General features: G+C 49.0%; 5 protein-coding genes across 5 annotated transcripts; 3 read left to right on the forward strand and 2 right to left on the reverse strand.

Moving 5' to 3' along the window:
* Positions 1-4,671: 4,671 nt before the first annotated feature.
* On the reverse strand, positions 4,672-5,304 carry M421DRAFT_91127 (uncharacterized protein; the record flags this gene model as incomplete). The annotated part of the gene is made up of 1 exon (XM_033597915.1): positions 4,672-5,304. One exon carries the CDS (start codon positions 5,302-5,304, stop codon positions 4,672-4,674), a length of 633 nt encoding a protein of 210 aa, XP_033450890.1.
* A 4,316-nt stretch (positions 5,305-9,620) lies between these two features.
* Positions 9,621-10,746, reverse strand: M421DRAFT_58169 (alcohol dehydrogenase; the record flags this gene model as incomplete). Its single annotated transcript, XM_033595570.1, has 3 exons — positions 9,621-10,115; positions 10,165-10,376; positions 10,422-10,746. The coding sequence occupies 3 exons, from the start codon at positions 10,744-10,746 to the stop codon at positions 9,621-9,623; spliced, it is 1,032 nt and encodes a 343-aa protein (XP_033450891.1).
* A 750-nt stretch (positions 10,747-11,496) lies between these two features.
* Positions 11,497-13,107, forward strand: M421DRAFT_58801 (uncharacterized protein; the record flags this gene model as incomplete). Its single annotated transcript, XM_033595632.1, has 1 exon — positions 11,497-13,107. One exon carries the CDS (start codon positions 11,497-11,499, stop codon positions 13,105-13,107), a length of 1,611 nt encoding a protein of 536 aa, XP_033450892.1.
* A 525-nt stretch (positions 13,108-13,632) lies between these two features.
* M421DRAFT_418940 (uncharacterized protein) lies at positions 13,633-14,266 on the forward strand. Its single transcript, XM_033591950.1, has one exon. It carries the CDS (start codon positions 13,918-13,920, stop codon positions 14,164-14,166), a length of 249 nt encoding a protein of 82 aa, XP_033450893.1. The 5' UTR covers positions 13,633-13,917; the 3' UTR covers positions 14,167-14,266.
* Positions 14,267-14,332: 66 nt separating this feature from the next.
* M421DRAFT_58297 (uncharacterized protein) lies at positions 14,333-14,593 on the forward strand (the record flags this gene model as incomplete). Its single annotated transcript, XM_033595584.1, has 1 exon — positions 14,333-14,593. A coding segment is annotated over one exon (261 nt), but the record flags the coding sequence as incomplete, so codon positions are not given.
* Positions 14,594-15,227: the final 634 nt, after the last annotated feature.

Consider the following 15,227-nt stretch of genomic DNA (forward strand, 5'->3'; position numbering starts at 1 on the left):
CCCTACCTATACCTACGTCCGTGCGACCTATACCCTACCTATACCCTACCCTAGGTACATGGTACCCATCCGCCAGTCTAACACTACCTACTATAGACAACAGTACGTGGGAGTCTAACACACTAAGCAACACCCTAGAATTTAGGTCTTAATTAAAGCTAATTTAAGAGAGGATTAAAAGACATGCTAATAGCTTACTAAATTTAATAATTAAAGCTCTTAAAAAGCTTACTAAAGGCGCAGAGCTAATAGCGCATTTACTAGTTTTAGTGCGCAACTAAGTTACTAACCTACAGGCAGCTAACAAAGATGCTACACGTTATAAATTATATAAAAGAAAGTAACGTAGACTATCACCTAGGCTGGCGGATGGGTAGGGTATGCTTTTTTACGTTTTGGCTTATAGCTTCTTAACTAGCAGAGATACGCTTACATAATCTATCATTCAATAGAAGCGCCTAGTATTGCGCCTTCCAATAAAAAAAGAATTAGCTGATTCTGCCTAGTATTAGCTGAGTTATTAACACTACCTAGCAAAGTATACCTATTAATAGGTATGCTTGCTAGGTACCCCCCCTTTTTTGACGTTTTCTAGCCTCTAGCTTGTGCAGTTTAATAGTTATAACAAAATCTTCTACTACAAAAATGTAGAGGTGGTTTTTCTCTTTCTTTTGAGCCCTATTTCGCTAGAATCCATGTATTATTGACAAAGTTTTGGGGGGTACCCACGAAGGACGTTGGAGTATACCCATTCCGCCAGCCTACTATCACCAAGCCAGCCATATCACCAAACCAGCCACTTTCTCTTAGCACAACCACCTTTTACCCTAACATAACATGCCTTAACAACAATAACTTCAGAATACTACTAGAGAAGGCAGAGTTATCCTTGCTATGATCAAAGACTCAGGAACACTCAATGTATCGACTGGAATGATGGCTACCACCTTCGAAGCAATCATTGCTGCCGTCTACATCGACTCTGGTGCGGATGGGCTTGATGCGGTTCACGACGTGGTTGAGAGACTTGGTTTCTTCAATCACTCTTTCTTCACGGTAACGTATTACGACTCCCAACTCCTTGCTTCAGTAAACATACAGATAATAATCGACGTGCAAGACTTCGATCTCAGCTGACACTGGGCACCCCCGGTGGGTCTACGGGAGGCTTTAGGAGGGCTTGGACGAATACGAGCTCGAAGTGCCACCGGTCGTCTGCCCCCTTGCATATGGTCTTGAGGCAGGCCAGATGCCTGGGGAGACTTCCGGATGAGCCTCTTGTCCGCGCAGTCAAAGCTCTCCCAGTGCCTCCCGTGGACCCACTAGCGGTGCCTGGTGTTGTGCTCAGGCCAACAGCTTGCATTGTGGTTATAATAGCCATGCCTCAGGCTTCTGTTGTACACCACGGCCTTGAGGTTGTACTAATATCATTGTTTAGACCACTGGCAATTGAGTAGCCTCACGCTTCTCAACCCAAGCGATGCTGAATCGGAACGAAACGATATTGGCTCCATTGCATTCCATCTACTCATTTCTCGCGGGTTCGAGCCTCCCCTGTCGCACTTCTTCCACTCATTTGTATTGAAGTCATTGCTTTGAATTTCCGACTATACTCCTTAGTATCCACAGAATCGAATCACTTTGTTCACTTCCAAAGTATGCATTCAGTGACACTGAGCTTTCAGCAATCAGTAGATAAACGAATGCTATGTGCTTGTCAGCTGCACTAATGGCAAGATCGGGCAACGAACTGAACACCAGTGACTGGACTGAATTACACAACAATATGTTGAGCAACGACAAGCTCGCTTCAAGAGGTCACAACCTTGGTGTTGACGCCTGCGTCTTCTGCAATGAAGGCACTATGATCTTCACCAAAACGATTGCCAGTACTCTGGAAGCCATCGTAGGCGCTGTTTCCAGGTCATCAAACATCTAGGCTTCATGGAGCATCGTCTTCTCATGGTAATGTTGCAACCGTTTGAATTCCCAACGTAAACAGCTTCTACCACTTGACTAATGTGCATACTTTAGATCCCTGTAATACTGAGCTCAAGATCTTCGAGAAAAGGCAGCACCAGATCCTCTTACCGAGAGGCCGCGCTCTGCTAATTTTCGGTCTGCGTGAGGTCTCTTGTTCGAGTCTCTCAAACAAGAGGTTGCACACAAGCCTGGGCCATCCGTGAGGCGTCGCTTTGTCGTTCTGCGAGTTTTATACTGCTACTCCTCGCAGATCTTAGAGTCAGTCTTGCCGACCCAGATTTAGGAGCCTGCGCAAGTAATCCCCGTTTGCGGCATCAAGCACCAAAGTTAACCTTCTGACGATTATTTTATAGGCTACCGAGATTTAGCGGTTCAAAAGATCAGTCTCAAGCTGCTCCAGGAATATATTTGTCGCAGCAGATATCATGCCTATTTACCAGCCAATTCAGGGGTGCTTATGTATGTACATTTTGCCTCCTTTCTGGCTGCAACAATATCTGAGAGAATTCATGATCTAGTATGCGGGAGTATCTGCTCGGATCTTGTGTCTGGCTGAGACACTTGTCCTTAATTCTGTTTCTATCTAGCCACAAGCCACTCACGCTTCTTACCTTACCTATCATACAACGAGAATGGAAATACCACAACATTCATTAAAGTCCCACTTTCAGATAGGCATTTTTATCATCGCTCCCCGGCCAGTGTCTAGCTTTCAGAATCATCTATCTCGTACCTCAGTAAGATTGCCGGCTAGGCGAGGAAATCAATATTGTTGCGAATCTGGGGTACTAAAGTATGTAAATTTTGCTCCTTTTTGGCTGCGACAAATATCAACTGCGAGAGTAGACACGTCGTCAACTGTACGGTCGTACTTTCCGCCTTGTCGGTTCATGGGCTCGACAGGACTGACTGAGATCATCATGAGCGCCGCAAACAATACTAGAGCGCGGAAAATCGACGAGATTGGTATGATGCTTGCATGTGCCGCTGGGAATATAACCCTAGTGCGTTTCAGAACAGTAAAGATTACACTTAGCATTGAGTATGCCCTCATCATGTATTTAAAAATGCCCAGCTTATAGTCCGGCTGTTATCACCCCGCGTTCATGAAGCAAGCATTGAATCGGAGATTTCGCACATTATGGCGTGCGAGCCGCCGTTGCGAACGTCCACAGCATCACATCGTTTACTGGCTTCCTGCGCTTGCACCATCGGCATAGCCACTTCGATGGCGTGACTCGTAGTCTCAGGGTTCGGAGCCTCAAATTTAGTGAAATACCGTAGATCTCTTTTTTTCCTACAGAAGCTCCGCCTGGGTGATCGGGGTTGGCTTGACGATGCTTTTCAATCTGGTGGTGTGTGTTATCCGCTCAAACAGATAAGTACAGTGAAAATGCTCCACTGTGTCACATTCGAAGGTGCCAACCTGTTGTTTTATGGGAGCCGTGGCTATGAGTTTCGACCTGAAGCTTGTCGCGCAAGAATTTGATGTCAAGAATTGTAAATACAGCCTGGTTGATAATCAGCGTTATGGCACAGCAGATGTTTCGATGACCCTACAATGAACACATTTTGCAAGCCAATGCCAGCCATGTACACCTTGAGAACAAGATTTTGTATTTATACATCACTGCCGGGATTTAGAATTATCCCGCCCGGAGCCTGCTCCAAGAAAGACACACAAGCAGCCCAAGCGAGGTAATTCGCAATCCATAGGCCTTAAGACCAGCACAGCAGTCATCGGGACGAGAGAAGCTCAGTAGACAGCCAAAGTTCATTTAGACGAAAGCATTTATTCCTGCATACTATCAGCGATGCTTGGGTTCAGGTTCTGTAGGAAAGGCTTACATAGAGGCGCAAGCAGGAACAGTGTCAGTACCCGACTTGCCGTTGCAAGTCCCATGTTCTGTTGGTTTCTCTTTCCTAATTTGAGATACGAAACTTATAAATTCAAAGTGGGCGCCTATGATGACGAACCAGGCGAATAGTTTCCTATACCAGAAGCTTGTGCTATGTGTGAGATGGAAGAGATGTCAAAGACGACGCTGTACAAAACTGCGGCAGCGAAAGAGGGATTATAAGTGTAATATGCGTTCATGCCGCGTAGTCGTGAATGCGCCCATACTTTTCGGACACAGCTGTGGTGTACTCAGTGCTGCATGTGGACTCAGCGCGAGAAGGGAAATGTGCATGGCGAATACTGAAGTCGGTACGATGGCCATGTCTGAAAAGCTCGAGATGCTCGCTCGTTCCTGTGTAGACGATTCCGATAGCTGACAACCCGAGGACCATGGCCGCAGGACTCACTCATGTACAATGCCATCGTGTCTCGACTCCTGTTGACCGAAAGTCCCGCTCCGCATTTGCGTCTGTGACTTGCGCGCTGGGTAAGAAGACGCGTAGTCGAGCTATGAGCCAAGCTATTCCATTTTTGCTAAGCATTGCAGGCTATGGTGTGGTATCAGCCTCAAGGCCAACCAGTATTGCGTCAGCTCAGCTTCTGTCGCAAGGTAGGCGACAAACTACGGCTTCAGGGCTGAATGCCTGTGGATGCTTCGAATTTGGATGCAGCTTAAAATTTCAAGAGGACTCATCACTTGCGAAGGTGTTCTGATTGGGCCTGAGCATTGGTTCGGATACGATAACGATCGTGGCGTGTTTTTGCTCTACCATTACCCAGCAACAACTTCAAATCTTTGCAGCAGTGGCCAGCGCTTTCTTCAAGACAAATGAGCCCTTACCCTCTGCAAAGATCTTCCCATGGCCGTCTTCGATCCACCCGACAGTCTCAATCCATCTGCCCTTCTGCCTGACCACTTTCGATCTGCAGAGCAACACACATGGCGTAGTGACTGCCGCTTTGTATTTGATGTTCAGGTCGGCGGTTGCGCTGCCGATATTATTCAAATAATGTACCGAATAACCCATCACTTGGTCAAGCAATGCCGCCGTGATGCCTCCATGTAACCGCCGCACTGCACCGTCCACATCTCGTCCAAGGCTGACCAGGAGTAACGTCTCTGGTATGTCTGGATCTATGGGACTCCACACATATTCCTCCTTTGATAATGTAGATGGCTCGTTGTTTTGCTGATCGATCTTGCCGACCTTGTACATTGACAAGTACGCGCGTAGCGCCTCATCCGTAAAGAGGGTTGTGTTGAAGAACGTGTTCGAGACATCTAGGTCGGCTGACTGGCGCTTCCGTATGTGTATCATCGATGGGTCGGAGAGGAGTTCTCGACACCAGTCTAACGAGGTGAAGTCTTGGAGGTGTTCGATCCTGCCGTTCGCAGAAACAGGGTCTGGTAGCCGGCTCATGGTGGCAGGTACGCTGAGACTATCGATGGCACACTGAAAAAGGATCCCAATCTACAGCAAAGAGAAAGTAGACGGTGACTGTACCCAGCTGCAAGGCCATATTAGTGCGACTGAGTGTTGCGACTCGTTTGCGACGTGAGACGTGGAGCGAGTTCCGAGGTTGTTCAGGGCCGTCTGCTGAGTCAGGAATGCGTGTTATAACCTAACGGTTTTCGAAATACCATGTACATCACGTGCAGTGGCGAGGGGTATTCTCAGAACTTCAACGCATCACCTATAGGCTAATTCTGAGTGTATTTTGATGATTGCAGCTGTTTTCTCAACCTTCTATACACGCTCAATTTATTCATGAAGCTCTATCGCGACTCTCGCGACTATTTTCTGGTGTTGTTGGGGCAGAGACTCCGCGCGGCAACCAACCCACGATGCGCGTCAACGGCAAACGTTTACCCGCCACCACGCAGCAAGCTGTAGTAGAGCATATAGCTGCTGGGGAGAAAGATTCCAAGGTTTCTGCTGCTTGCCAAGTCGATCGTCGCACTGTAGCAAAGCTGCGATTAAGCTTGGAGTACTGGGGACAGTGCTATCCTCCGCCTTCTGTCAGGCTCGGCCGCCCGCCTTTACTGCGGCAAGCGCAGCTAGAAGCACTCCAATTATACCTCGATGGGCGACCCGGCGCCTATCTAGAGGAGATGCAGCAGTACTTATACGACGATTACGACGTGGAGTGCTCTCTATCAACGGTGTGGCGGGCTTTGGAGAAGCTTCACTACAGCAGGAAGCTGGCTACAAAGCGTGCGATTGAGCAAAGCGAGCCACTCCGGAGGGTGTACAGAGCGAGGATGCAACAGTACAAGGCGGAGCAAATCATTGCGATCGATGAGAGCGCTTGCAACGAGAGGACTGGCGACCGTAAGTATGGTTAGAGTAGAGTTGGCACGCCTGTTGAAGTAGCTTACTCTATGAAACAGAGTGAGCGATGGTCACTTCTGCCAGCAATGACAGTCAACGGATACCTCAGTTACACTATTTTTCAAGGCTCAATTACCTCAGAGATTATGGAGGACTTCCTCGAACGCTCTGTGTTGCCACATACAACGCCTGGGTACTCCGTCATCGTACTGGACAACGCCTCTATTCATCGATCGACTCAGGTTCGTGAGCTTTGTGCGATGTACGAGGTGGAGCTGGAGTACCTTCCGCCATACTCACCTGACTACAATCCGATTAAGAAGAGCTTTAAGCAGCTGAAAAGTTGGATTAAAAGACACTCTAATAAGCAGGCTTTGTACAACAACTTCTTCTACTTTATAGAGTATGCTGTTAAACGTGTGTTAATAGAGATTGATTGCCGCAGCTGGTTTTAGATGTGTGGATATCAGCCAGATAGGTGGGTGGACGTGCATAGGCATCCTGAGACTGACAACGTCAACAACTTTTTGTTAGAAAGTATTACGCAACCCACAAACACAATTAATTAATTCTAAAGATTTTACTAAAGCTCACCTGTATATAGATTAGTACTCTAACAAGCTCTTATAAATTAATAATTTGTTGTTGTGAAGTGGTGTTGATGCTGTGATCTTCTGGGTGGCGAGAATCGCGACTCACCTCGTCCAACATCACCTGGTGATGTTGCTCAACAGAGACCTGCAATCTCGCTCACGCCGCGCTTGTTGACTCCTGCGCGCTGACGCTATTTTCTCAAAGTTGTTAGCAGAGAGGCCTCTGTAAACTTTCCTCCATTTCAAAGCGTGACGTTGGAGTTAAAGAAGCAGGCCTGGTTGCATACCAAAGTGCTCAACCCACAGAGCCATACTCACTCCATTCTCATTGCTGTTGTCCATCAACATGTTAATGTCAATGTGGCCGTCACGTATAACAGTGTCTCTAATCTTCTAGATGCTATCTTCAGCTCCTTCTACGTCCCATTTAGCCTTGAAGTACTCCAGAAAGTTGTCAGTATGAGCCATAATCTCTGCCCAAAACTCGTACTCAAATGGCTGCCAGCCAGCCGGCCGATTGGCTGCCAAGCCGCCAGAAAGTTGAGTCAATTGAGCCATGAGAACAGACTTTTGGAGCTCTCGCACCTCATCCAGTACACCTCCGCCGCCACACCCGCCAACGTGCTGCTGCCGCTTGCGCACTTTATCAATCTCACTACGCTCGCGAGCTCTCATTATGGCGGATTTGATGCAATCGTTGGGCTCAGAGACGGTACACTGTTGCTGGTTGACAGCCTTTGCCCACATCGCGATAATATTCGGATTGACAGGATAGTGCGTCTCGTCAGGTAAGCCACTACGCAGCTGCCAGCAAGTCCAAGGCCAGTTGGCACACTCTTTATCCTCACACCGCCAGGTATCCCTCACAGCGAGCGTGGCTCCCTGTCCAATGAGATTGGCAGCAACAACACCCTCCAACGCCTCTTCTTGTATCACCGTCGCGGTGCGAGCTCGCGGCTGCGATGAGCGGGGAGGTAGCGGCACAGCACCGTTGGACGTGGGTATGGGGTCTCCAGCAAGGTACAGGTTGACGTCTATGCAAAGCCTCTCGCTGGTGTTGACGTCAATCGATCGCGCGAGGTCCTTCAGCGCTTTTACGTCCAGAAGTGAGCCTCTCCAAAGGCATTTTACAGGCCTGTCGCGCTTATTAGTACCTCTGCCATGCCACAGTTCTGCTAATAATAAGACCAGTTAGACGTTGACGCGCTGGGTGACCTGGCTGTTAATTACCTCGTCAACCCACTGCCAGAGGCCTGTCATGGTGAGCCAATTAACCTTATAATCAGCAAAGGTGTCAGCTGCAGAGTGGATAGGATTCTTCTCAACATCGCCGTAAGACGCGCGGTACCTCACTGTGGCAAGTACCTCGTGCTCCTCCTCCAAGAAGGCTCCAACTGGCGACCTCCCAGCCGCCACAACCTCGACAACAGCCTCTACATCGGCGTCACCAAAGGCCTCGGCATCTGCGTCAACCTCCGGGTTTGGATCGGCCTCATCATCTTGTCTGGCATCGTCATCATCCTCACCTCCAACAGGAGAGTCCTCGCGCACAAATAACGTCTCAGCCTCACTAGCTTAGCTAGCAGAGGGTCGCTGTGAAGGTTGCCTCACTGTTAAGGGTGGAGTAATCAGGTTAACGCCTTGTTCAAATGGCTGAGTTGCAATGCGCTGACGCTTACTAGATGCAGCTGGTGTTGTAGGTGCAGGTGCCTCCTGTGTCAATTTGGGTGCTGGCTCATCAATTTTCCACCAATTTGACCTTCTCGTAGGCATCACAACACCACAAAAAGTCAAGATACTAATAATATCAAGCTTCAATTATCCTAGAAGGAGCAGCAGCCAGCTCTGTTGTTGTTAAACGCCAAATTTAGCTAAGACAGCGACATTGACATCATCCGCATCCTCCGCGCGCTAAATCACATGATGTACATGGTATTTCGAAAATCACCCATACCGCAATAACTACATGATACGAACGACCTCACACGCTTGAAGACCTTGCACTGTACCTAAATCTCACCCTTCAAGGGGTGGCTAACGCGTCCCCGCCGCGATTGAACTTTTCCATGCATCCTTGCCTACTTGGCTCATCGCTGTTATCGTCGTCGAGGCTTGCAGCTGGCTGTAACTCTTGGCGCTACACGTCAAATCCGCAAATGCGCGCGGCAAGGTGTTTTATCTGGCGACACGTCTGGGCTTCGACCAAGCCGAATGGAACGCCCTTCTCTCTAGTCTTTCTTAGGTAGATCATAGCCTGCATTCGTATCCTTTCGTTGCCATTTGGTGATGCATTAAATTTCTCTGGTCGATCTTCGCTCCTGTCCTGATGCTATCTTCATCTTCTCGATGGACGTCGGCATCTACGAGATTCGCTATCGCCGCAAGAGGCTTGTCTTTTCCTTCTGATTACCTATGTTATGTGTATCTTCATGAGACGGTGGTGACTCCTCGATCTGGAACAGCACATACATTATCGGTGGAATAGATTTGATTACACCAGCTCTGGGTCCGTCTGCTACCACGACTAGTGACCACAACATCAGGACTCTGACTGTAGTCAACGAGGGGAGCAGCATCATGCATCAACTCGAACACGTCCCGCATGCAAAACCTGTGGAAAGTGACAGAACTGACGATGATACCGGGAATGTGCCTACCGAGGCTACAGGTATCGGATACCGGCAATGCGTATCTGATCCCTGGGGTCAACGTCAAGGACGCAGTGGACAATTACACCACTGAGCAAAGAAGCCTCAGTACGTCAAAATCTTATTGAGCAGATGAAAGGCTGGACTATCTCTGTTCACCAACTTACGGTACGAGGATCGCTCTACCTCGCACTTTTCCGTCTCTCAGATCCTGTACAGCGCGCTCGTAGTCCGCAAGCTTATACTTCGACGTGTGCAGCTTGACCTTTCCTTGTGCAGCTAGTACCATCAATTCAGCGAGGTCGTTGTAGCTGCCGACCAGATTGCCAACGAAGTTGATTTCTGTCGAGATGATGTCGATAGTAGGGATGTCGAGGTTCTCGCCATATCCTACTACATAGTAATTGCCAGCTCTTCGCAGCATCTTCACACCGGTTTTGGTGGAGCCGCCCTCGGCAACAAAGTCAATAACAGATGCGGCTCCTTTTCCCTTCGTAAGGTTCATGACCTGCTCTACGAATGACCCGTTTCTATCGACTTGTACTGTGTAATCTGCTCCAATGGATGAGGCGAGGTCGAGCGCTGACTGGTTGCTATCTACCACAATGAGTGTTGCCGCACTCATGGCCTTCATACACTGGATGCCTATGTGGCCAAGCTGATTTATTTCGTCAGTGATCAGCTCAACTTCACACATAGTAACTTACACCACCTGCGCCAATCATCACGCAGTAGTCACCTGGCCGTAGTATTCTAGCTGCCTTTGTGACGACGTGGTAGGCTGTTAAGCCCGCGTCTGCGAGAGCTGCAACATCCGAAGGCTCGAGCCGGTCATCCAGTTTTATCACACTTCGTGCAGTCGTACGGATGTATTCCGCATATCCGCCATCAACGTTGATTCCCGGGAATTTGCTGTCCTCTACACCTCGTTAGAACCTATGTTGAAGCAATACTCGCGACTCACCGCAGTGAACATCATCGCCAAATCGACACGCCGTACACAACCCGCAGGTCACAAGCGGATGCAAAATAACCTTGTCTCCCACCTTAACATTGTTGACCGAAGAACCAAGTTCATGCACCCATCCGGCATTCTCGTGACCAATCGTATACGGCAACTCCACGTTGGACTTCTCTTTCCACTCGCCGTCGCAGATGTGGATGTCTGTTCGACACACGCCGGCAGCGCCGACTTTTACGATGACGTCGAGTGGTGACTGGATCGTGGGAGTAGGAACGTCGTGCATCTCCATTGGCGCATGGTATGCCATGACTCGTACAGCTTTCATGGTTTTGACAGCCATCTAGCAGGGATCTGGGTGGTCGAGCAGATAAGGTGAGTAATCTGAGGGCTTCCCATCGTGTATATATACTCTGAAGTCTCCGAGCGGGGTTACTCGCCAGCTGGCCGCGTTTTGCGTGTCGACTTGTGAGTCTGGAAGTTAATTATTTGTGTGGCGCGGAGATGGGTCCGTTGTAAAGCCTACTTTAATATGTGGGGGAAGGCGAGGCTGCCACTAGCTTCCTTCACGCCGGCGGGGCCAGGCTCGCAGAATCGCTACAAGCAAGCTGATAGCGAAACAATGCCGTAATGAAAGCTATTTCATTATATGCACAGAGATATTGTGTGCGTCCAACACCCGGAACTAGACTTGAAAACCATAGTGTACTTGGTAATGTTGGAAATCAAAGTGCCACGAGGATGCCACCACAATTCGAATTCTTTGATTTGGAACCGGTGATCATGTACGAATTGCTCAATGTGACCACTACTGAGATCGTATCATCATACTGTGCGATGAGTACCGAACGAGAAGTGAACTCTGGGCCGTATCTGAATTGATTTTTCCACGTGCAGCCTATCATTGTGAAGACATATGTTTATCGTATGATGTCATCGCCAAGCTATGTAAATTACCCCTCCTCCGTTAGCACCGCCTCTTCCACTCACCAGCCACGTCTCCGCGAGCACCCGCCCACACCTTACCACACCTGGAATTTACTAGCCTTGGACCCCTATTTCCTAAGTTTTTACGGGGATGTCTTCTAACGGTCTTCCCGAGGTGTTGATGAAGAAGGTTGATGATTACGTCGACTCACTCGCCCCTCAGATACAGCCCCGCATCGCGTCTGAGCTCGAGCTGTTCCAACAAAAGACCATCGATAGTCTCGAAACGCAGGTTATTGATGCCTTCCGCTCACTCTTCAACAAGGACAAGCCACTCTCGTCGGATGGCACCCGAGGTCCTTGGAACCAGAACAACTCCGCACCAGACGCGTACGGGGGCCAATCTCTGCCCTTCGCTGACGAGATTGCCAAGTTGACGCGTAGCTTCAGCCAAATCTCGGAAGAAGCAAGTGGGGATTTACAGGATATCTTCAACCTCACTCAAGGGCGTGACGGAGAAAATCAAACTCAGTCCCGCAGCCTCAGAGATGATGACGGCGACTTCTCTGGCAAAGCTCGTGGTTTTCTCTCCTCAGCCCTCAATGCTGTGCAGGACAATCTTGACAACAAACAAGGCTCGGGCGGTCAGAACTTTCAGATCGGAGGGCTTCTTGGGGTGATCAGCAGCACCATCAAGGACGCATCTGCGAACCCTGAAGAGAAGGCACGACTCATCAGCCCTGAGATCAAGCAGACCGTGGGCGACAAGCTGCGCACAAAGCATGCGTCCATCGCAGAGCAATTCACACGTATTGCTCTAGACCACATAAAGCGCTGGCTTCGTGGAAACACGAGTACCCGTGACCTTGGCGATGGCGCTAAGGCAGAGATTGTCGACCAAGTTGGTGATCTGGTCAAGGGTCTCGGTAGCTTGTTTGGCAAGAAGTCCAACAACGAAGGCTCGGCCAGAGGTTTTGAAGAATCTACCCGTAATGGTGAAGAGTCGGGCGGTGGTGGCTTCTCGAGGGTTATCAGTGACAAACTCTCCACTGGCCTTGCAAAGGTTCACAGAGAGGTTCGTTTGGAGTTCCGCAAGGTCCTTGGTGAGATCGAGAAGCAGCTTTTTGAGCTGTTGCCTGATCAATTTCAGCGTCCACTCGAGAGGATCCTTGGCGGAAACCCATTCGATTCCCAGCTGGATCGTGACGTATCTGGCCCAGCAGACCGTGGGTTTGGAGACGACATCAAAGCCAAACTCCTTAGCAAGGTCCGCGCACTTATACAGAAGGTCCAAGAGACACTGCGAGAGAGCATCCTAGGTGTCGTCAACGGTGGCCATCGCAAATTTGAGCGCGAAAGCTGGGTCTTCGTCCAGAACATGGTCGAGCAGAAGGTACAGAGGTATCTGCCTGACGTAAAGATCAACGTGCCCGATGATATTGGCAACGAAAACGTTAGTGTAGGAGAACCTACTTCAAACACACATATGGGTGGAGGATACCAAGCATCGGCTCCCCAAGGTGACCTCGGTCCAGAACCTCCACGCGACAGCTACAACGAGCCGGGCCATGGACAACAGGCATACAATGAACCGATGCGACAGGTGAACCACCAGCAGTATCACGGTGAGCCCAACCGACAATATGAAGACTACCAGTCTCAGCAGTACCCTCCACAAGGCTACCAAAATCAACAATATCCACCGCCGCAGGAATACCCGCAGCAAGGCTACCCCCCGCAGAATTATGAACATCGATACTAACTCCATCTCGTTGACCGGACGATCGCTGAGCGCGACACGTTGGCTCTATTCCGTTGAGTAGCGCGACCAGCCCTTGGCATTGATGTGCCAGGGAGACAGCACAGAAATGCAGCAATGCAGCAATTCATCTCAGCTTTATTATTCGATTCGCTGTGCGATTGGGGCATATGTTCTGATTAGGAGACAAGATCTTCGAGACTACGATGGTCTTGAAGAGTCTTAGCCGATATTATTACAGCCTGTGTGTCAATAGTACAAGGTACCAGCTACGGCATCCCGTGCTTCGAAAAGAAGCAGATACAGAATTGATAGCTCCATCAACATTTCGCAGCGCGACCGATGCCACCATGAGTAGTGATTGAAATGTTGACGCTAGCGATCAACGACCCGCAAGCATGCTAATGAGGTTGATTCGAATGTATCGGCAAAGCCCAGGAAAGTTTCTTCACCAAATAGGTTAGCTTCGCTGTCGCACGGCACGGACAGCTAGCTAGGGCTAGCCAAAGAAATCCGCAATCTTGCATCTGACCATACGCACGACCGAGCGCCAGATAGACTGCGAATCCTGACTCCCCCGCCCACGGCTAAAAGCAATGCGCGCCCGAACTTCTGTCTACGGACCGGCCCGCCTTCCCAGGAAAGGCAAGAAATTCTTGCACCAAACAAGCAACATCGTGCAGGACGTTGTAGGTATGAAAGCAGCGTGATGCCTAGCAGGCAGTCGGAAATCAGGGGGGACGTCGTCGTGTAACACTTGTTTATTCTAGGAACCGCAAGCTTATTGAACCCCGGTAGTGATGGCCCAGAAGGATGCCTCGAAGTCTCTCAACCACTAAAAATTGGGCTCGATGGGTGAGTGCATGTTGTCAGATGTACCTGCTACCCGGAGCTGGGGGAGAGATTAGGCGTCTATGTCACGCACGGATAACGTACAATGCCGCAGGGCATTATTTGAATGCGAAAGAAATGCTCGCAGAGACCGGGGATTCAGCACAGAACCTAGAGCTTCTCTACTGCTCTGCGCAGCGCTTTGTTACGAAAATTCCCGGAGGCGCTTAGGCACACAGTGTTCCATCAGCCCGTGCACGGCATCGGCTCGTGCACGCTTTTTAGCAAAACCAACACTCACACAACAAAATCCTATATTAATTTACTCAACGCCATGCCAGAATTAGATACCGCCCTTGAAGCCCTCGGTCCGTAGAAATCAGGCAAACCATATCCCTACGCTCAAACTGCAAAAAAATATGGCTGCAATCAATCAACGTTGTTGCGCTGGCACTGTGGGGTATACGCGTTGCGCGCGCGAGGCTATGCAGAGCAGCAGCATCTTAACACTACGCAAGAGAATAAGCTTATGAAGTATATAGATGTACCCTGCAAGCGTGGCTTACTATCTACAAGGGAGATGATACGAAATTTTGTAGTAGAAATATTAAATAGTATGTTAGAAAGTCCTAACGTACCCCACGGACGAAAGAATTAACCGGCGAGAGAATCACTTTTGCTAAGCCCCCACTAAACCACTCTTCCTACACCAATGTCTTTACAATAACACTATTTAGACGTGTTAAAAGAAGCTTAGATACAGCTTGCGCTCTAGGCTCTTAAACAAGACGCAACACTCTCTTAGCAACGTGCTGCAGCTATCTACAGAGTTCCTTAAGCTACACTAAGCAAGCAACGCGCAGGACAACCTTCACGTGCTAATTCTATAGCTAACTTACAGAAGCTAGACAATAATAAGAAGAAGATAATTATTAAACATGTTCTTAAGCTAGACGCGCAAGGATTTTCCCCTTAGCTCTTAGATATAACGTAGATTATCACCGAGCCAGCCATATCACCAAACCAGCCATTTTCTCTTAGCACAACTAACACAAGTTACTGCAACTACAACTACTTGCTATTAAATAGTAACCTAGCATACTGCGTGCTTGCATTAGATTTAGAAGATGTTTCTATACCCTCCTAGCACATTTGTGCGTTGTGTCTAGTCTTGCTGTAGTTCCTACAGCGCTAAACAGTTAACTAAGCTCCTAGTTAACTACCTCTACCCTAAGTCTTCTTAGATGGCTGAGCTGCTACACACGCCTCAGCAGCTACCCGCAATGCTGCTG

Source organism: Didymella exigua (assembly GCF_010094145.1).
Source record: "Didymella exigua CBS 183.55 unplaced genomic scaffold M421scaffold_8, whole genome shotgun sequence".
Lineage (NCBI taxonomy): Eukaryota > Fungi > Ascomycota > Dothideomycetes > Pleosporales > Didymellaceae > Didymella > Didymella exigua.